Source organism: Fistularia commersonii, chromosome 22 (genome assembly GCF_037954325.1).
Source record: "Fistularia commersonii isolate RoL2024-O1a breed Wild chromosome 22, RoL_Fcom_v1.0, whole genome shotgun sequence".
Classification (NCBI taxonomy): Eukaryota; Metazoa; Chordata; class Actinopteri; order Syngnathiformes; family Fistulariidae; genus Fistularia; species Fistularia commersonii.
The window spans coordinates 65,001-79,793 of record NC_141305.1 but is presented as its reverse complement, the minus strand read 5'-3'; the positions used below and the strand labels follow the sequence as shown (position 1 = coordinate 79,793).

The following is a 14,793-nucleotide window of genomic DNA, read 5'->3' as shown; positions in this document are numbered from 1 at the left end:
AGATACGCCTGCTCTTCCTCAGGAGGCTCAGATCTTTCAACGTCTGCAGGACCATGCTGCAGATGTTTTACCACTCGCTGGTGTCCAGCATCATCTTCTACGCTGTCGTGTGCTGGGCAGCAGGATCAAGACAGACAACAGACTCAACAAGCTCATCAGGAGAGCTGGATCTGTCCTGGGAGTGGAGCTGGAGTTTGTGGTGAAGGTGAATTGATACCACCAAGAAGCTCCACTGAACGCCCAGGAGGTCTTTCCTACCTGAGGCTATCAGACTTTTTAATTCCTCTTCCCTCAGCCGCAGGGAAGCTTCAAATCAAATCAAATCTTTGTCGTTACAGTTGACAGTTAAGACAATTTATATTTCATGGTATTTTATTGTATTTCTTATTCTCCCTCCTTTCTACTATCATCTATTACTGTTATATTTTTACTTGAAACAATTTTTACTTGGCACAACAATTTCCTTCGCTTCGGAATAAATAAAGTACTAACCCTAACCCTAACCGGAAGTTGCGTCACAGCGCGAAAGCGCGGGAGCGACAATGGCTTGTTCCGGTCTGTCGGGCGCATGCGCAGCTTCGGGACCAGAACGCGCAGGCGGACCCACGAGAGCAGCAGCCGCCCACGGTGAGTCTAAGCCGAACCTTCCGGACCTTCCGGACCTTCCGAACCTTCCGGACCTTCCGGACCGGCTTCGAGTCGAGCGTCCGCTCCGGCTGGGCGACCGGCCTTTGAACAGCGGGAACCGATCCGAACCGCGGGGCTTCCGAGCGGCCGTGAGCCTCGTCTGGACGCAGAAACAAACAACGCCGTCGGTGCGGGAAGAAGCGGGATGATGAAGCGGGGAGGAACGGGGAGGAACGGGATGTAGCGGGACGAAGCGGGACGAAGGTTTTCATCCTCGACGTGAAGAAGGTCCCGCGTGCCCACCGGAAGCCGCCGGAAGCCCACCTCGTCCCGGTGCAGGAGGTCTTCGGCCTGCTCCTCCAGACAAACGTCTGTGGAGGTTCCCGGTCCTCCGAGTCCGATCTGACGATGGGACCCGGACCCGGTGCGTCCTCTAGGGGGGTCACCGGAGGAGCCCCGCGGGGGCGGAGGGGCTGCTCAGAGCTGAGATGCTGCCCGGTGAGAGTTGCTGTGCAGGAACCGGGTCGAACGGGGTGGTCGTGCAACCGGGCGTCCTCAGGGGCCCGGAGGTCCAGATCCTCGAGTTCAGATTGTTGATGGTGGTCGTGCGGGAGCAGGGACCTTTTGCAACGCGAGCATGAACAGGTTTTATTTAAGTCCGGGTTCTTTACACGGGCCGTGGTTCTGCACATGATGCGGATGGTACGGAGGGTGATACCAATATGAATGAGTTGGAGGTGCAGAAACTTGTCTCTGCCCAAACATGGAGGTTTGGTCTTTGTGAGGTGAGGGTCGTCAGCAGGGGGCTTTGTTTTATCAGTAATGTGTGAAAGTGAGCGCTCTGCCGGGGGAAGGGGAGAGATGACTTCTGCGGCGCTCAGGAAGAAGCTGCTTTTCAGCCGAGACGTGCGGGTTTCTATTGTCCTGCGCTGCTTCCCAGATGGGCGCAAACATGCCGCGTCCCAGGTGGGAATGTTCAGGATTTGAGAGGAAGATCTGGAGTTCCCAGCCTCACGGGCAGAGGCCGGTCGGCGAAGAGTCGTAGATCCACCAACGCAGGCAGGCGGGCGGATCCGGGTCGCGCAGCGACGGGACCAACTTGTCTAGGTGGACGGTGTCGACCGCCGCGCCGAAGTCCAGGAATAGCATGGTGACGTTGGTGTTGGGGGGTCGCAGGTGGGACGGGGTCGCGTGGAGCGCTTCTACCTGGTGACGAACCGCAGGCCGCCCAGCCCGGCAGGTTCGCGGCCTCCATGTGTCTGAGGAGGTTCCTCTCCAAGCACTCGGGACCACAGGACGGTAATCGTCCAGGCGGGTGACGGCCGATCTTATCGGCACGTGTGAAACGATCGGGGATTCGAGGCGGACGGGGCCGCGGAAGGTTGGGGGGCAGAGCGAAGATGTCCGGAAAGACCCCCGCCGGTCCCTCTGCGCACGCCTACAGCGTTCGGCCCGACTCCCCGTCAAGTCCCGCTCTGTTGGCGTTGCTCTTCCTCGGGGTAGAACTCACCCGATGCAGCTTCGGGACGGGAGGCCGGACTTCTGACCGAGGAAGATGCGAAGCCTCTCCGCGCTTGACGAGCGGAAGCCGTTCGGGGTGTCGGGCCGAGGCTCATCTGCCGGGCACTGCCTTTTGGGTCGGCGATGTCTCTCCAAACGTGGCGTGGGTCGTCGGCGGCCTTGAAGTGGCCCTGGATGCGTCGTCTCTGTGGTTTTTATTTAGCCAGCTGTGGACGGCATCCCGGGCTTCGAGCGGCGGCCTCACCGCGCCGTCCGTCTACGGCTTTTGGTGAGGAAGGACGTGATCGTCTTTGTCTCGTGGGAAGGACAGAGTCGGTGCAGAAATGAACGTAGGAAGAGAAAGCCGACATGTATTCCTCGAGATCGGCGACCTCTTTGAATTCCCCCGCCATGTATGCTCGTATGTTGGAGGCGGTCTTGTCAGGCAGAAGCGCTTCCTCAGTCCAGACCTGATTGTTCTGATGATGGGCTTGGACCTGCAGATGTGAGGTTTATACGCAGGGATCAGTTCTACAGAGGTGTGATCTGATATTCTGGGGGGGGGGCCTGCAGCAGCCTTGTGTGCACCTGGAATGTTGCAATATACCTGATCCAGTATGTCATTGTCCCTCGTTGGAAACTATGTATTAGTGAACTTTGGAGAGCACAGCCTTTAGCTGCACGTGATTGAAGTCACCTGCTACGATCACAGCAGCCTCTGGATTGGCAGCCATCGGGCCGCAGGGCTCCTCCGGTGCTAACTTAGTGTTTGCTTGCAGCGGTAGAAAGGCTGCTGCGATAATATTCACTGTCCCATTTCACTGCGAGGTATTCTAATTCAGGGGAGCGGGATGTGCCAAAGTTTTCATATCTGCACACAGTGAGCTGTAAATGTACAGCGGCAAACCTCCTCCCTTGAACTAGCCCGAAGCTGCCGTCCAGTCGGCACGGATCGCTCGCTCCACCGGTCGGGGTCGCCGTTGTCGTCCGGCCGGGTTTCGGTGAAGATCGGCACGCTCTCCAACTTCCCTGAGACGGCCCTCGGTCGATTCTCGTCCATTTTGTTGGCGAGCGACCTGGCGTTGGTGCGGAGGAGACCGCACAGAGCTGGTCTGTGTGGGTTAGCATGTAGCCTCGCATGTAGCCTAGCCTGCAGCCCACTCCGCCTGCTCCCTCTTTTGTTGAGGTGCTTCCTTTGTCTCCTAGGCAACAGAGGGGGAATGGTGCACGCTGCAGCTCCGCTGGGATGAAGGCTACTTTTGATAATGAGCAACGTCCGGAGATAGTCCTTAACTCAAGCGGTTCGGTTCTTCCACATCGGATTAGTGCGTCCTGGACAGAAACTGAACCGAGAAAAAGGCAGTAATAAGCTCTGGGGAGCCTCGGGCTGCTGCATGTGTCCACGCCGCCATCTTGGAAGCATCGGGACCTACAGGTCCTGGAACCGCTAAGATCTGGGTGGATGCAGAAGCTCTCTCTTCAGCCAGCGGCCACCGGGTTTCAGGACCTCCGTGTCGTCGTCGGCTGCTCTGAGATCCGGTCCGGGGCCGTGGAGGAGGGACCGGCAGAACCCCTGACCCGGACAGGACGGGGCGTTTGCACCCCCTGGTGGACAGACCGGGTTACTTTCTATTTAGAGCCGGGGAAGAAAAGACAATCGATCGATCAGGAATAATCAGTCAATTGATCGGTGCAGCCGTGCGCCAGTACGGTTGGCGGTAACCTGTCCTCCATCTCCTCAGCTCCTGTTGCCTCCTTGGTGGAGTTCAGAACAAGAGGAGGACGGGTGCTCAAAATAAAGAGGCTTCCTTTGTTTAACAACTTATTTGTTTTTCTGTTGCAGCTCGTCCACTGACACACACACACACACACACACGGCCATGTCAGCTACACACTCCGCCCTTAACAAGAGGAAATATAGTGAAATCATCACAGTTGAAGAGGAGGAGGAGGAGAAGAAAAAGAAGAAGAAGAAGAAGAAGAAGGGAATGAAGAAGAAGGAGGAGCAGGGCAGGAGGGAGGAGGAGCAGCAGCAGAAGGAGGAGGAGAAGAAGAAGGAGGAGGAGAAGAAGAAGAAGAAGAAGAAGGAGGAGGAGGAGGAGGAGGAGGTGCCGCAGGAGAAGAAGATGAAAAAGAAGAAGAAGGGTCAGGTCAGGAAGGAGGAAGAGCAGCAGAGGGAGGAGGAGAAGAAGAAGAAGGAGGGTCAGGGTTGGAGAAAGGAAGAGGAGCAGCAGAAGGAGGAGAAGAAGAAGAAGAAGAAGAGGAAGGAGGAGGAGGAGGAGGAGGAGGAGAGTCAGGGCAAGAGAGAGGAAGAGCAGCAGAAGAAGAAGAAGAAGAGGGTGGAGGAGGAGGGTCAGGGGAGGAGAGAGGAAGAGCAGCAGGAGGAGAAGAAGAAGAAGAAGAAGAAGAAGAGGGAGGAGGAGGAGGAGAGTCAGGGCAGGAGAGAGGAAGAGCAGCAGCAGAAGGAGGAGGAGGAGAAGAAGAGGAAGGAAAGTCAGGACGGGAGGGAGGAAGAGCAGCAGCAGGAGAAGAAGGAGGAGGTCAAAAGGAAAGTGGTGGTAGAGCAGGAGAAGAAGAAGAAGGAGGGCAGGAAGGAGGAGGCGCTGGCTGTGGATGTAAAACACAAGGGAAAAAAAGAGAAGAATCTCAGGAAGAGCAAGGTTGTTGAGGAAACAGTCCAAAGTGAGATGTTCCTCTCAGGGGATACTGAGAACACAGGAGAGGACAGAGAAGAAGAGGAGGAAGAGGAGGAGGAGGACAGAGATGGTGTTACCGTGGAGGAGGATCACAAAGGGAAGACGGGAAAGAGAGGAAAGGAGGAGGAGGAAGCAAAGATGGAGACAAATCAACGCAAGAAGTTGCAGGAGAATCTGTGAGTTCCCTCCGAGTTCTAGGCGTGTTCCTCTGGGAACCCTGGAGAACCTCCGGCACGTCTGCTTCGGAGAGTCCAGGTCCGGCTGTCATTTACTCTCTTTCCACCGTATCTCCTCCAGGAGGGAGTCCTCGATCCAGGAGCTGCAGGAGTTTATCCCAGGAGTGGAGAACATGTCGGATCATCAGATCAAGAAGCTGCTGCGATACGACCTTCACCGGTTCAGAGAGTTCAAACACCAGGGTAGGTCCTTCTGACCGTCTGATGTCTGTCTCTGTCAGCCACTCAAAGTGGAGATAAAGATGAGATGCGAGAGGACCATCTGAGGGTGGTCGTCCCCTGGCTCCATCTCTTGGTGATGGAAAGCCACCGGTTCTTCATGGAGGAGCGGTGGGAGACCATCATCATCTGAAGATCCCCCTGTCTGTCTCTCAGGGATTCGTCCTCGCTTGGGGCGCTTCTCCGAGGAGGAGAACAAGCTGATCCAGCAGAACGTCGCGGACTTCCTGGCTCTGACGGGCATCGTCTCGGCCAACTTGCTCCTCTTCCCACAGAGGGAGCCGGAACAAGAGGCGCAGATCAGGATGCTGCGGAAGAGACATCGCTTCCTGGAGGCCATCGGTGGGTGGGCCGCGCTATCAGACGAGTAGGAAGCCCCTAGATGTTCCTCAAGGAGGATTTCAGATCAATCCCCTGATTTTTGAGGACGTACGAGTGGTTGAACCACATGGTTCTCATGAGACCCCGCCCGGAACCGGTCCGTGATGTCGACATCATCGCGGTCATCATGATGTCGCTCGGTGGCAGAACGCATGCTTGCATGTGTTACGGGTCTCGCGTGTGGAGACCACAGTAGCAAAAATGTTTCCTGTGTTAAGCGGGTGGAAGAACGGAAGTCAAGAAGCGTCGAATTGCTTTCTCTCTCTCGCATCACATCTCCTTTTTAATTTACCAACGCAAATTTACAAAAATCAGACAGCCTCAAATACCCATACAAAGCTCACCGAAACAATACTTGACGAAATACAGCAACAAAAAAAGATCCGGTTTCAATGGGGGATTTACTAACCTGTGTTAAGCAGGTGGAAGAACGGAAGTCAAGAAGCGTCGAATTGTTTTCTCTCTCTCGCGTCACATCTAAGGAGGCAGCAGAAGTGCCCACCTTTTATTGCTCCCGAGAGAGAGACCAACGTTCCGCTCCCCCACTCTTCCAGGGAAACTGACATAAATCACCCACTACCTGTGGACATCCTGGGTTAGGTGTGCCACACATGCTTGCATGCTTGCATGCTTGCATGTACGAGGTCCTGGGTTCCATCTCCGGCATCTCCGCTGTTCGTCGCTTTGGTTAAAAGCGTCTTCTAAAGGACTGTGATGTAACGTGATGGTCTCCGCTTGCTCCTGCTCTTCCAGCCAAGGGGATCCCGAGGACGTGTCAGCAGGTCTTCGTCCGGGCCAAGAAAATCATGGACAACAGGAACTACAAGGGCGCGTAAGAGACCACCTGTGTCGGCGTCCACCGAGCTCCAGAGCCTCCAAACCCTCTGTGCTCCAGCTCGTGCCTGTACCTCTTTCAGATTCTCCGAGGCCGAGATCAATTTCCTCGTCAAGCTGCAGAACCTCCACGGAAATGACTGGAGAACCATCTCCCAGAAGATGAACCGCAGTATCTTCGCTCTGCAGAAGCGCTTTGCCGCCATCGGTATGTCGTCCGGCTCAAAGCTGAGGGAGATGTTCTCCTGCCTCGGGCTGAAATGTTCCATCTCTGCATCCAGCTGAAGGAAAGGGGCCGTGGTGTGAGGAAGAAGAGAGCAGATTGAAGCAGGCTGTCAAGGCTTACCTGGAGAAGCTGCTTCAACAGGACGGCTCAGGTCCTGGTCTGACCCAAGAGCAGCTCTGCAACCAGCTGCCCTGGAAGGACATCAGCCACCTGGTCCAGAGCAGATCCTGGGTTCAGTGTCGCCTGAAATGGTCAGTGATGGTCACCAGACCGGGTTCCGTGTTAATGGAGAACCTTCTCCCGGATCATAGAAGAACCTTTTTGGCAATGGGCTTCAGAAGCCTTCAAACAGAGGGACAATCTGATTGGCCGCTCTCAGGAGGCCACGCCTCCTGTGCGTGTTTGTGTGTGAAAGAGCGCGCACGTGACCATGCACTCTGTTTCAGGTTCAGCTATTTGAAAGGGAAACTATCGAGCAGAGCAAAGTTCAAGAGAGGAGCTGAAGGCATGAAGACCAAGATCCAGCTCATTGATACGTATGAGGACATCTCACACACACACACACACACACACACACACACCTAGTAGGACCTCACATTGGTTCCCCCCAATCAGTATTGATGGCTATCTAATGAGGGTGGATCCCGCTGATGGTGACCTCTATTCCAGGTTGTACAACATGAAGGTGGAGGACGTGACCGACATCGACTGGAACCAGGTTACCCGGACCATTGGGTGAGTAGGATGGACTGCACTCAAGTACTGTGAAGTACTGATCAAGTAAAGTGAAGTAGTACTGATGGAGAACATTGAAGTGGCACTGAAGATGGAAGTTCTGCGTGTTGTAGGAATGTGACTCCAGTGTGTGTCCAGAAGTGTTTCCAGCGTCTGAAGGTCTCCAGAGTCCCCAACTGGATGTTGCTCTCCTATGGAGGTGAGTAGCAGAGCACTACATCGGGAGTGGTCTTCGAGAACAGTACTTGAGTGATTCGGGCCGGTCCAGCACCCCTTCCAGATGTTCTAGGTGTCCCCTCAGGACGCCGGTCTGGTCCTCGCCAGCTGTTGGCCAGCATTTGTCTTAATCCCGTCCCTGAGATGCAGGGTCACTCCGTGGAGATCTGGACCTCGTGCGGCGTGGATCCCTCAAACCTCTCTGCAGATGTGTGGTCCTCAGGGTCCAGGGCTGGAGTGCTGATCTTGTCTCACCTTCTGTCGCTCAGAGATCATCAGCTTCCTGCAGGACAAAGAGGTTCCACGTCTGAAGAAGAATCTGCAGAAGACTGAGGCCCAGGAGACCACGAAAGACCAGGAGGAGGAGGAGGAGGTGGAGGAGACCTTCCTGCTGTCGGACATCTTTGACCCGCAGGACGACGACTTCATGGAGGTGGACAACAGCTGTCTGAGGACCCGCTCTTCACAGAGCTCTCTGTGAAGGGTGACCTCTGAGGAGAAGGCGAGGACGGGATGGGGACTGATTCTGAGACCTGAGCAGACCTGATGGCGGACGGACCTCCGGTCCACCGAGGTCTCACCGCCTGCTCTGGGTTCCAGAAGAACAGCCAAGTTTTTGAATAGTTAAAAATACTTTCTTAATATTTTAGCAAACATGTAGATGGTATCTGTTAGATGATGGTGAACTTCTTTTAGATTGAGATCAAAAGTGATGAAGGAACATGAGGACAGGGTCATTAGAACAAAGCAGCAGGTGTGAAGGCCTTCGTGTGGAGGAGAGTGGCCTCCAGCGGCCTTCCAGGGTTCCACCCGGTCGTACCCGTCCTTGACCTAAAACCCTGGAGGACCGCAGGGTCCCCTGGACATCACGCCTTCTGATGAGGACCGGGGTTCTGCGGGAGCTGGACCGGACCTTGTGGCGTTTGCGCGGAGGCTGAGAACATTGAGGGAACCCGAGACTGTAAAGCTTCACCAATAAAGCATTTAATGACCGCTCTGACGGGTCCGCTCGGTCGGCAGCCGGGGATTCTGGGTAACGCGGTCTGTTTTCAGCGGCTCCGGCGTCACTGTGCCGTGATGGCCTGGAGGACGCCGCTCCTCTTCAGGATGTTGGGGACGAAGAGCAGCCCCGAGGCCCGCTCGATGGTTTCGATGGGAACCAAGAAACGCTCCAGAGGAACCTTTTCGTCCACGGGTTCGTTCGGCAGAACGTAAGAACGAAGCTCCACCCCCTTGCTGTCCGTCCGCTCCAGGATCAGCACCTGAGGGGAGATGGTGGACGTCGGACCGGTCCGACCGACTGACGGCACGGGGTGGAACGGCCCCGCCTACCTTGAAGAAGTGCGTCGGCACGGCAACGTGGTTCCTGCCCAGAACCTGGTAACGGACATAGAGTTTCCCGTCGGACTCCTGCCTGGAACACAGAGGAACCCTGAGGAGCAACGGGGACACGGCAGGGCAGGGCAGGGCGGTGCCCGGCGCCCGGCGAGGAAGTGGCCATCTTGGAACAGAAAGTCGCCAGTATGTTTCCCGAGCGCCTCCTCGCCCGCCGGCGGCCACCGAACCCCGGCGGCCGATTGGCCGATGGGTTCCGGTTCTCCGCAGGCGGGCTGGGAGAAGACCTACCTGGGCAGGTAGAGCGGACCCGTGCACACGTAGACGTTGAGGTATCTTCTGGTCAGAGAGCGACAGAGCTTCTCCAGGTTGTTCCAGGCCTTCTGGTTCAGGTGGGGGTTCTGCACCACACACACACACACACACACACACACACACACGTGCCAGCATTTCCTTTAGTTGCCATGGTGACAGGCTGTCCACCACACTTCAGCGGAGGTCTGTGAAACCTGGGGGGAGACGTTGCTCAGGTAGAAGGTCTCTTCCATGGCTTTCTGACTGCACTTGTGATTTGCGGCGGCGGCCAGGTGGCCGCGGTCGAAGCCGCTCCCCTTGTAGTCGGCGTTGGTGGCCCGATGGAAGACGTGGACGCTGGAGGAAGCGGGACACAGAGGTGAAGGTCACAGAGGTCACGGGCCGTCCGCCGCCGCCGTCCCCCCATACCTGTCGTCCTCCTTGAAGTCGCAGAACTCCCTGTTGGACGTGCCGGAGAGCGCCGCCGGGTTCAGCCTCTCGATGACCCAGGCGGCGGTGCGGGTGCGAGGCTCGTAGGACAGGACGTACGAGTCCCGGGTCCGGACGTGGGACAGCGAAGGGAAGCCGTACTTCATCACGGCCGCCGGCGCTCCGGGACTCCCCTGAGGACCACGAGCATCCACCTCAAACCACCTCCAAGACTAACAACCTCAGGGCCTTCGGCCATCCAACCACCCCGTTATCTGTATTCATCCATTAATCCATCTGTCCGTCCATTATCTATTCATTCTTTCATCCACCCAGATACACCTTCATCCGTTCATCCATCCATCTCTTCCTTCATCCTTCCATACATTTGTTCATTCGTTCATCTGAGCCGGTCCGTTGACATTCATCCTCCAATACAAGAATCGAAAAAGAAAGTGGTATCATTTATGAAAAAAGCAAGACTAAAGATGGTCTTCAGTGAGGAGCGTTTCTTAAGAGTTGGTTAAAGGTGAACACACACACACACACTCACCGCCAGCTCCGTGGCCTGGACACTCGGGACCGGAACCACCGGGACCCGGCTGAGCAGACCGGACCCCCCGTCGGTGTCCACCCCGTTTCCGTAGCCCGGCAGGCGGCAGAGCAGCGCTCCGAGGCCCGCCCCGGTCAGCAGGGTCGCTCCGGTCCGCAGCCACCGGGTCATGACGGCCACGGGGAGACGCGGCGGCGCGCGGAGATGACGTCACATCCGCCGCGGGGGGAAGAGTAACGTCGTGTCCGGTTGTAGTCCATCACTGGCCTTCTGCCGGCGGGACCGACGACCTTTGCTTTCAATTCATGTTGAAAACGTTGCTGTTGTTTTCATTGCCGTTGCTGTTGTTTTCATTGCCGTTGCTGTTGTTTTCATTGTTGTTGCTGTTGTTTCCATTGCCGTTGCTGTTGTTTTCATTACCGTTGCTGTTGCACGATACTAACCCGCTCCGTTGGTTGTCGTCAGGGTTTCCCTGTTTGTCGAATTAAAAACCCTCTTCTAAAGAACATTTTCCTCGGAGCAATCTATCCTTGACTCATTTTGTTCCTTTACAAAACCTATTATTATACATATAGTAGCATCAATCATTTAATACATGGATGTAGTGTAATATAATGTAACGTACAATACGACATAAGAGAACATGATGTTATATGATTGGAAATCTCATGCAATGTAACATAATGTGATATAGAATGTGAAATAATGTCGTATAATACACTCACACATCGTTGGGTCATGGCGCGATCGTCTTCGGAAGCAAACATTCCCGGCTCCTCCTGGTGTGTCCGAGTGTCGTTGAGCATCACCGAACCCCTCGCCGCTCCCTGGCGGCCTCCTGCTCAGGGCTCAGCTTCTTCTTCTTCTTTCGGCTTTTCCCTTCAGGGGTCGCCACAGCGAATCAACCTTCTCCATCTAACTCTATCCTCTGGATCCTCCTCTCCCGATGCTCTCCACCCTGGTCACTCCCAAAGAGAACCTCGACACCTTCATCCCTACAACCTCTAGTTCTGCCTCCAGTCTTCTAGTTATTTGCTGCCTCTATCTTTACCTTACGTTGTATCTCCCTGAACTCCCGTCTGTTCTCTTCAGTCCTCTCAGTATCCCTTCTTCGCTAACCTCTTTCTCTGTATACACTCCTGCACTTCCTCATTCCACCACCAAGTCTCCTTATCTACTTTCCTTCCAGATGACACACCAAGTACTCTTCTACCTGTCTCCCTGATAACACTAGCTGTTGTTGTCGAATCATCTGGAAGCTCACCCTGAGCACCCAGACCCTTTCTCAACTCCTCCCTGAAAACCATGCAACACTCCTCCCTTTTCAGCTTCCACCATTTTGTCCTCTGCTCTGCCTTTGTCCTCTTCATCTTCCTTGTCACCAGAGTCATCCTACAAACCAGCATCCTATGCTGTCTGGCTACACTCTCACCTCCAACTACTTTGCAGTCACTGATCTCTTTCAGATTAACCTCGTCTATACAAGATGTAGTCTACCTGCGTGCTACCTCCGCTCTTATAAGTTACCCTATGTTCCTGTTTTTTCTGGAAAAAGTTATTCACTACAGCCATTTCCATCCTTTTTGCAAAATCTACCATCATCTGTCCCTCTGCATTCCTATCCTGGATACCAAATCCATACGAGCCTGCAATACAACAAACTGTTCCTGCTCAATTCCAGGTGAAAAAAAAACGGAATTCATTGCACCCTCAAAGCACACCCACATCATTCCCAGGGACCCCCAAACCACACAGAAGATAAGCATCAACATAAACACTAACTGTCATGACTCTACAACAAGGGTGAGCAAACTGCCGCCCGCGGGCAACATCCCGCACGTTGGTCTTTTTAATGCGGCCCGCCAAAGATCGGTACAGAATTCCTACTTGATGCGAACGATTGAATGGTCGGATCAATGAATATGGGAGCGGGGGATTATTTCATTTTTGGAGTTACTTGAGAACGTGAGACTTTTCCAGAGCTGAATGACAGATTGGCTTTGTGATTTAGCTTTTACTGTGGACATCCTGACACACATGGACCAGCTGGACGTGAGGCTACAGGAGAAAAACGGTTTTTTGCATGAAATGCAAGCAAACGTCAGGGCCCTCATAACCGAGCTGGTTTTATTTTCAAAGCAAATGTCAGACGAGTCTGAAATGTACTGTTAACAAATGTGTTTTTTTTTTAATATGTATCGTATCTTGTGGTGACCCGGCCCGTCTCTAATTCTAAAAGTAAATGTGGCCCGGAGCCAAAAAGTTTGCCCATCCCTGCTCTACAATATGTTTTGGCTGTTTGTGGAGTGGACAGTCAGGTGAAGCATTTCCTGATCCTCCTTCACTGAACACTCCCCTTCTGAACAAAGCAGTCTCATTTGCTCCCTCGGAACAAGAGGACAAGAACGTGGGCGAGCCGGGGGACCCGGTGGCTCCTGGTCCTGGAGTATTAGTGTCTGATGTGGTGGCCTGATGCAGGAGGACGGAGCTGCAGCGCCTCCTTGTGGTGATTTGTGCTTGGAGCTCATCTGAAAAGTGTCCCCTCTCCTCCAGCTGCCCCTGCAATGGAGCAAGTCCTCTGGATCTGAACCTTCGGCCGCGAGCGTAGGGCCCGGTTCCTGGGGGCCGGAAGGGGAGCCCCGTCCGCTGCTTCGGGTCAAAGGTCACATGCACCCACAGACGACAGAAGCCCGGCTGGCGAAGTCACTTTTATTTGTTTGTACGGTCGGCCGATCTACGACCCGAGCGAGCTTGACCTTCAGATATTAAATGACGCGGCGGCATCGATTACGACATTGGTGGGCGTCGGGGACGAGGTCGCCGGGCGGGATCAGAAGGAGGCCGCCAAGCAGACGGTCAGCAGGAGCAGCCGCGACGTCATCGGCGCGGAGGAACGTCCGCCGTTGTCCGGGCAGGTCCCGGTCTTCATGCAGGTTTTCTGCTCGCAGAGGGGTCCTGCAAGCACAGCACAGCGCCTGAGCCCACCCCAGCGGCCAGGTGCCGTGGACTCGCCGCCTCACCTGAGAAGTCTCCGGAGCAGACGCAGCGCTGGAAGTCGAGGCAGGTTCCTCCGTTCTGACAGACGCGGACTTCGTCGCACAGGTTCTCTGCGAGGACGTGGAAGCCCGTCATTGTTCTGAAGCGAACCCCGCGTGGCCGCGCGCCCCGGCGCCCCCCCCCCTACCTGAGCAGCCGATCCCCACGCCTCTCCAGGTGAACCCCGGCAGGCAGGAGTCGCAGCGCCGTCCGGCCGTCCCGTCCCGACACGGACACAGACCTCCGGGCTGGCAGTGCAGCGACCAGCTGCCGTCCGGGTCGCAGTCACAGGCTCACGGGAGGGAGAAGGTTCACTTAAGGCCTCCGCTCGTGTCGCCAGGTTCTCCGCCGTTTGAGACGATCATATTCCGGGTGCGAGTGTGCACGTGTGACTCACCGACACAGATTTCCTCATGGTCCAGGGGCAGCGAGGCGTTTCTATAGTAACCAAGGCGGCAGAACTGACAGTTCTGGCCGCGGGTGTTGTGCTTGCAGCTGACGCAGGTCACCACGTTGATGAAGTCGATGTAGCTGCAGCGGTTGGAGTGAGCGTTACACTCACAGTCTGTAGAAGATACACATGTCATGGAGGCCATCTCTGCCCCCCCCCCCACACACATACATACATACATACAAGAAATACATGAATTGTCATGAAACATGTAAGCAGCCACTCTGCTATGAAGCACATTCAGCACCTGAACCTGATGGGGGAGAGGTCAGGGTTGGGTTCAGGTTCAGGTTCAGGTTCAGGGTCAGCCCAGGTCAACCCGATGGGGCGCGGTCTTACCCTGGAAAGAGACGTAGGCGATCTTGGACAGCTGACTGAACTTCGATCCTCCTGGAATCAGAATCTTCTGAGCCACTGAGACACAAAAGAAGTCGTCACCATGGCAACACCCAGCCTTACAGCGTTGGGAGAGCTAACGCCGCCAAAGGCGCTAACACTGCTACTTCCTGCCGCCGGCCCGTGGCGGTAGATAGCTCGGCTGACGCACGGTACCTTTTCTCTCGTAGCCTTTGTCTTCAGCATCCGCTTCCTGCTTGTTCTCCTCGGCCTCAACCGCTGTTTGAGATGACAATATGGAAACGTGATTCATGACGGAGATGTCATCATGTGACACACTTTCCTGACCGTCGTTAATGTAAACATGGTGCTCCAGGATGGATGTGAGATGTTTGTCACATTAGTGGACGGTCACTCGATGAAACTTCTGGTGACCGAACACTGATGGTGCGAAAGATCATTTGCTGGAGACGAGTTTGAGCGTAAAAACATCTGTGAGAGTCACGACGAGTCACCGATGGAGTGCAAGAACTCGACGTCTCAGATTAATTGAACTCTATCAATGTGCTCAGGGCTCGTTTAAATCCCAGGGCAGAACAACTACTGGTCACTTCATCTGTTTGCTCACCCATCTCCAACATCTAGGAGACACTTCTTCTAAAGATTTCTAGTTTAGTTCAGAACGGCTT

General features: G+C 54.9%; 3 protein-coding genes across 7 annotated transcripts in view; 1 reads left to right on the top strand and 2 right to left on the bottom strand.

Annotated features, from left to right (window-relative positions):
* Nucleotides 1-342: 342 nt before the first annotated feature.
* LOC147221141 (uncharacterized) lies at nt 343-8,667 on the top strand. Of its 2 annotated transcripts, XM_086169961.1 has the most exons (11): nt 343-627; nt 3,971-4,999; nt 5,121-5,242; nt 5,435-5,620; nt 6,413-6,491; nt 6,577-6,701; nt 6,775-6,970; nt 7,166-7,255; nt 7,389-7,454; nt 7,568-7,653; nt 7,940-8,667. In XM_086169961.1, the coding sequence occupies exons 1-11, from the start codon at nt 365-367 to the stop codon at nt 8,149-8,151; spliced, it is 2,454 nt and encodes an 817-aa protein (XP_086026087.1). In that variant the 5' UTR covers nt 343-364; the 3' UTR covers nt 8,152-8,667. The 2 variants fall into 2 exon arrangements, with proteins under 2 accessions (XP_086026087.1, XP_086026088.1); XM_086169962.1 differs by lacking the exon at nt 343-627 and having other exon boundaries at nt 3,861-4,999.
* On the bottom strand, nt 8,639-11,252 carry endog (endonuclease G). Its single transcript, XM_086169963.1, has 6 exons — nt 10,282-11,252; nt 9,729-9,922; nt 9,515-9,656; nt 9,297-9,406; nt 9,003-9,084; nt 8,639-8,932 (listed from the first exon to the last, which is right to left on the bottom strand). The coding sequence occupies exons 1-6, from the start codon at nt 10,450-10,452 to the stop codon at nt 8,735-8,737; spliced, it is 897 nt and encodes a 298-aa protein (XP_086026089.1). The 5' UTR covers nt 10,453-11,252; the 3' UTR covers nt 8,639-8,734.
* A 1,731-nt stretch (nt 11,253-12,983) lies between these two features.
* Nucleotides 12,984-14,793, bottom strand: part of ntng2a (netrin g2a) — a 10,452-nt gene continuing 8,642 nt past the window's right edge. For all 4 annotated transcript variants that reach the window (XM_086169610.1, XM_086169612.1, XM_086169613.1 and 1 more), the window contains 6 exons: nt 14,321-14,383; nt 14,108-14,182; nt 13,715-13,882; nt 13,466-13,609; nt 13,302-13,388; nt 12,984-13,236 (listed from right to left, as the gene is read on the bottom strand). In XM_086169610.1, the coding sequence (XP_086025736.1) occupies nt 13,112-13,236; nt 13,302-13,388; nt 13,466-13,609; nt 13,715-13,882; nt 14,108-14,182; nt 14,321-14,383 (662 nt within the window). In that variant the 3' untranslated portion in view covers nt 12,984-13,111. The remainder of the gene's footprint in view (nt 13,237-13,301; nt 13,389-13,465; nt 13,610-13,714; nt 13,883-14,107; nt 14,183-14,320; nt 14,384-14,793) is intronic.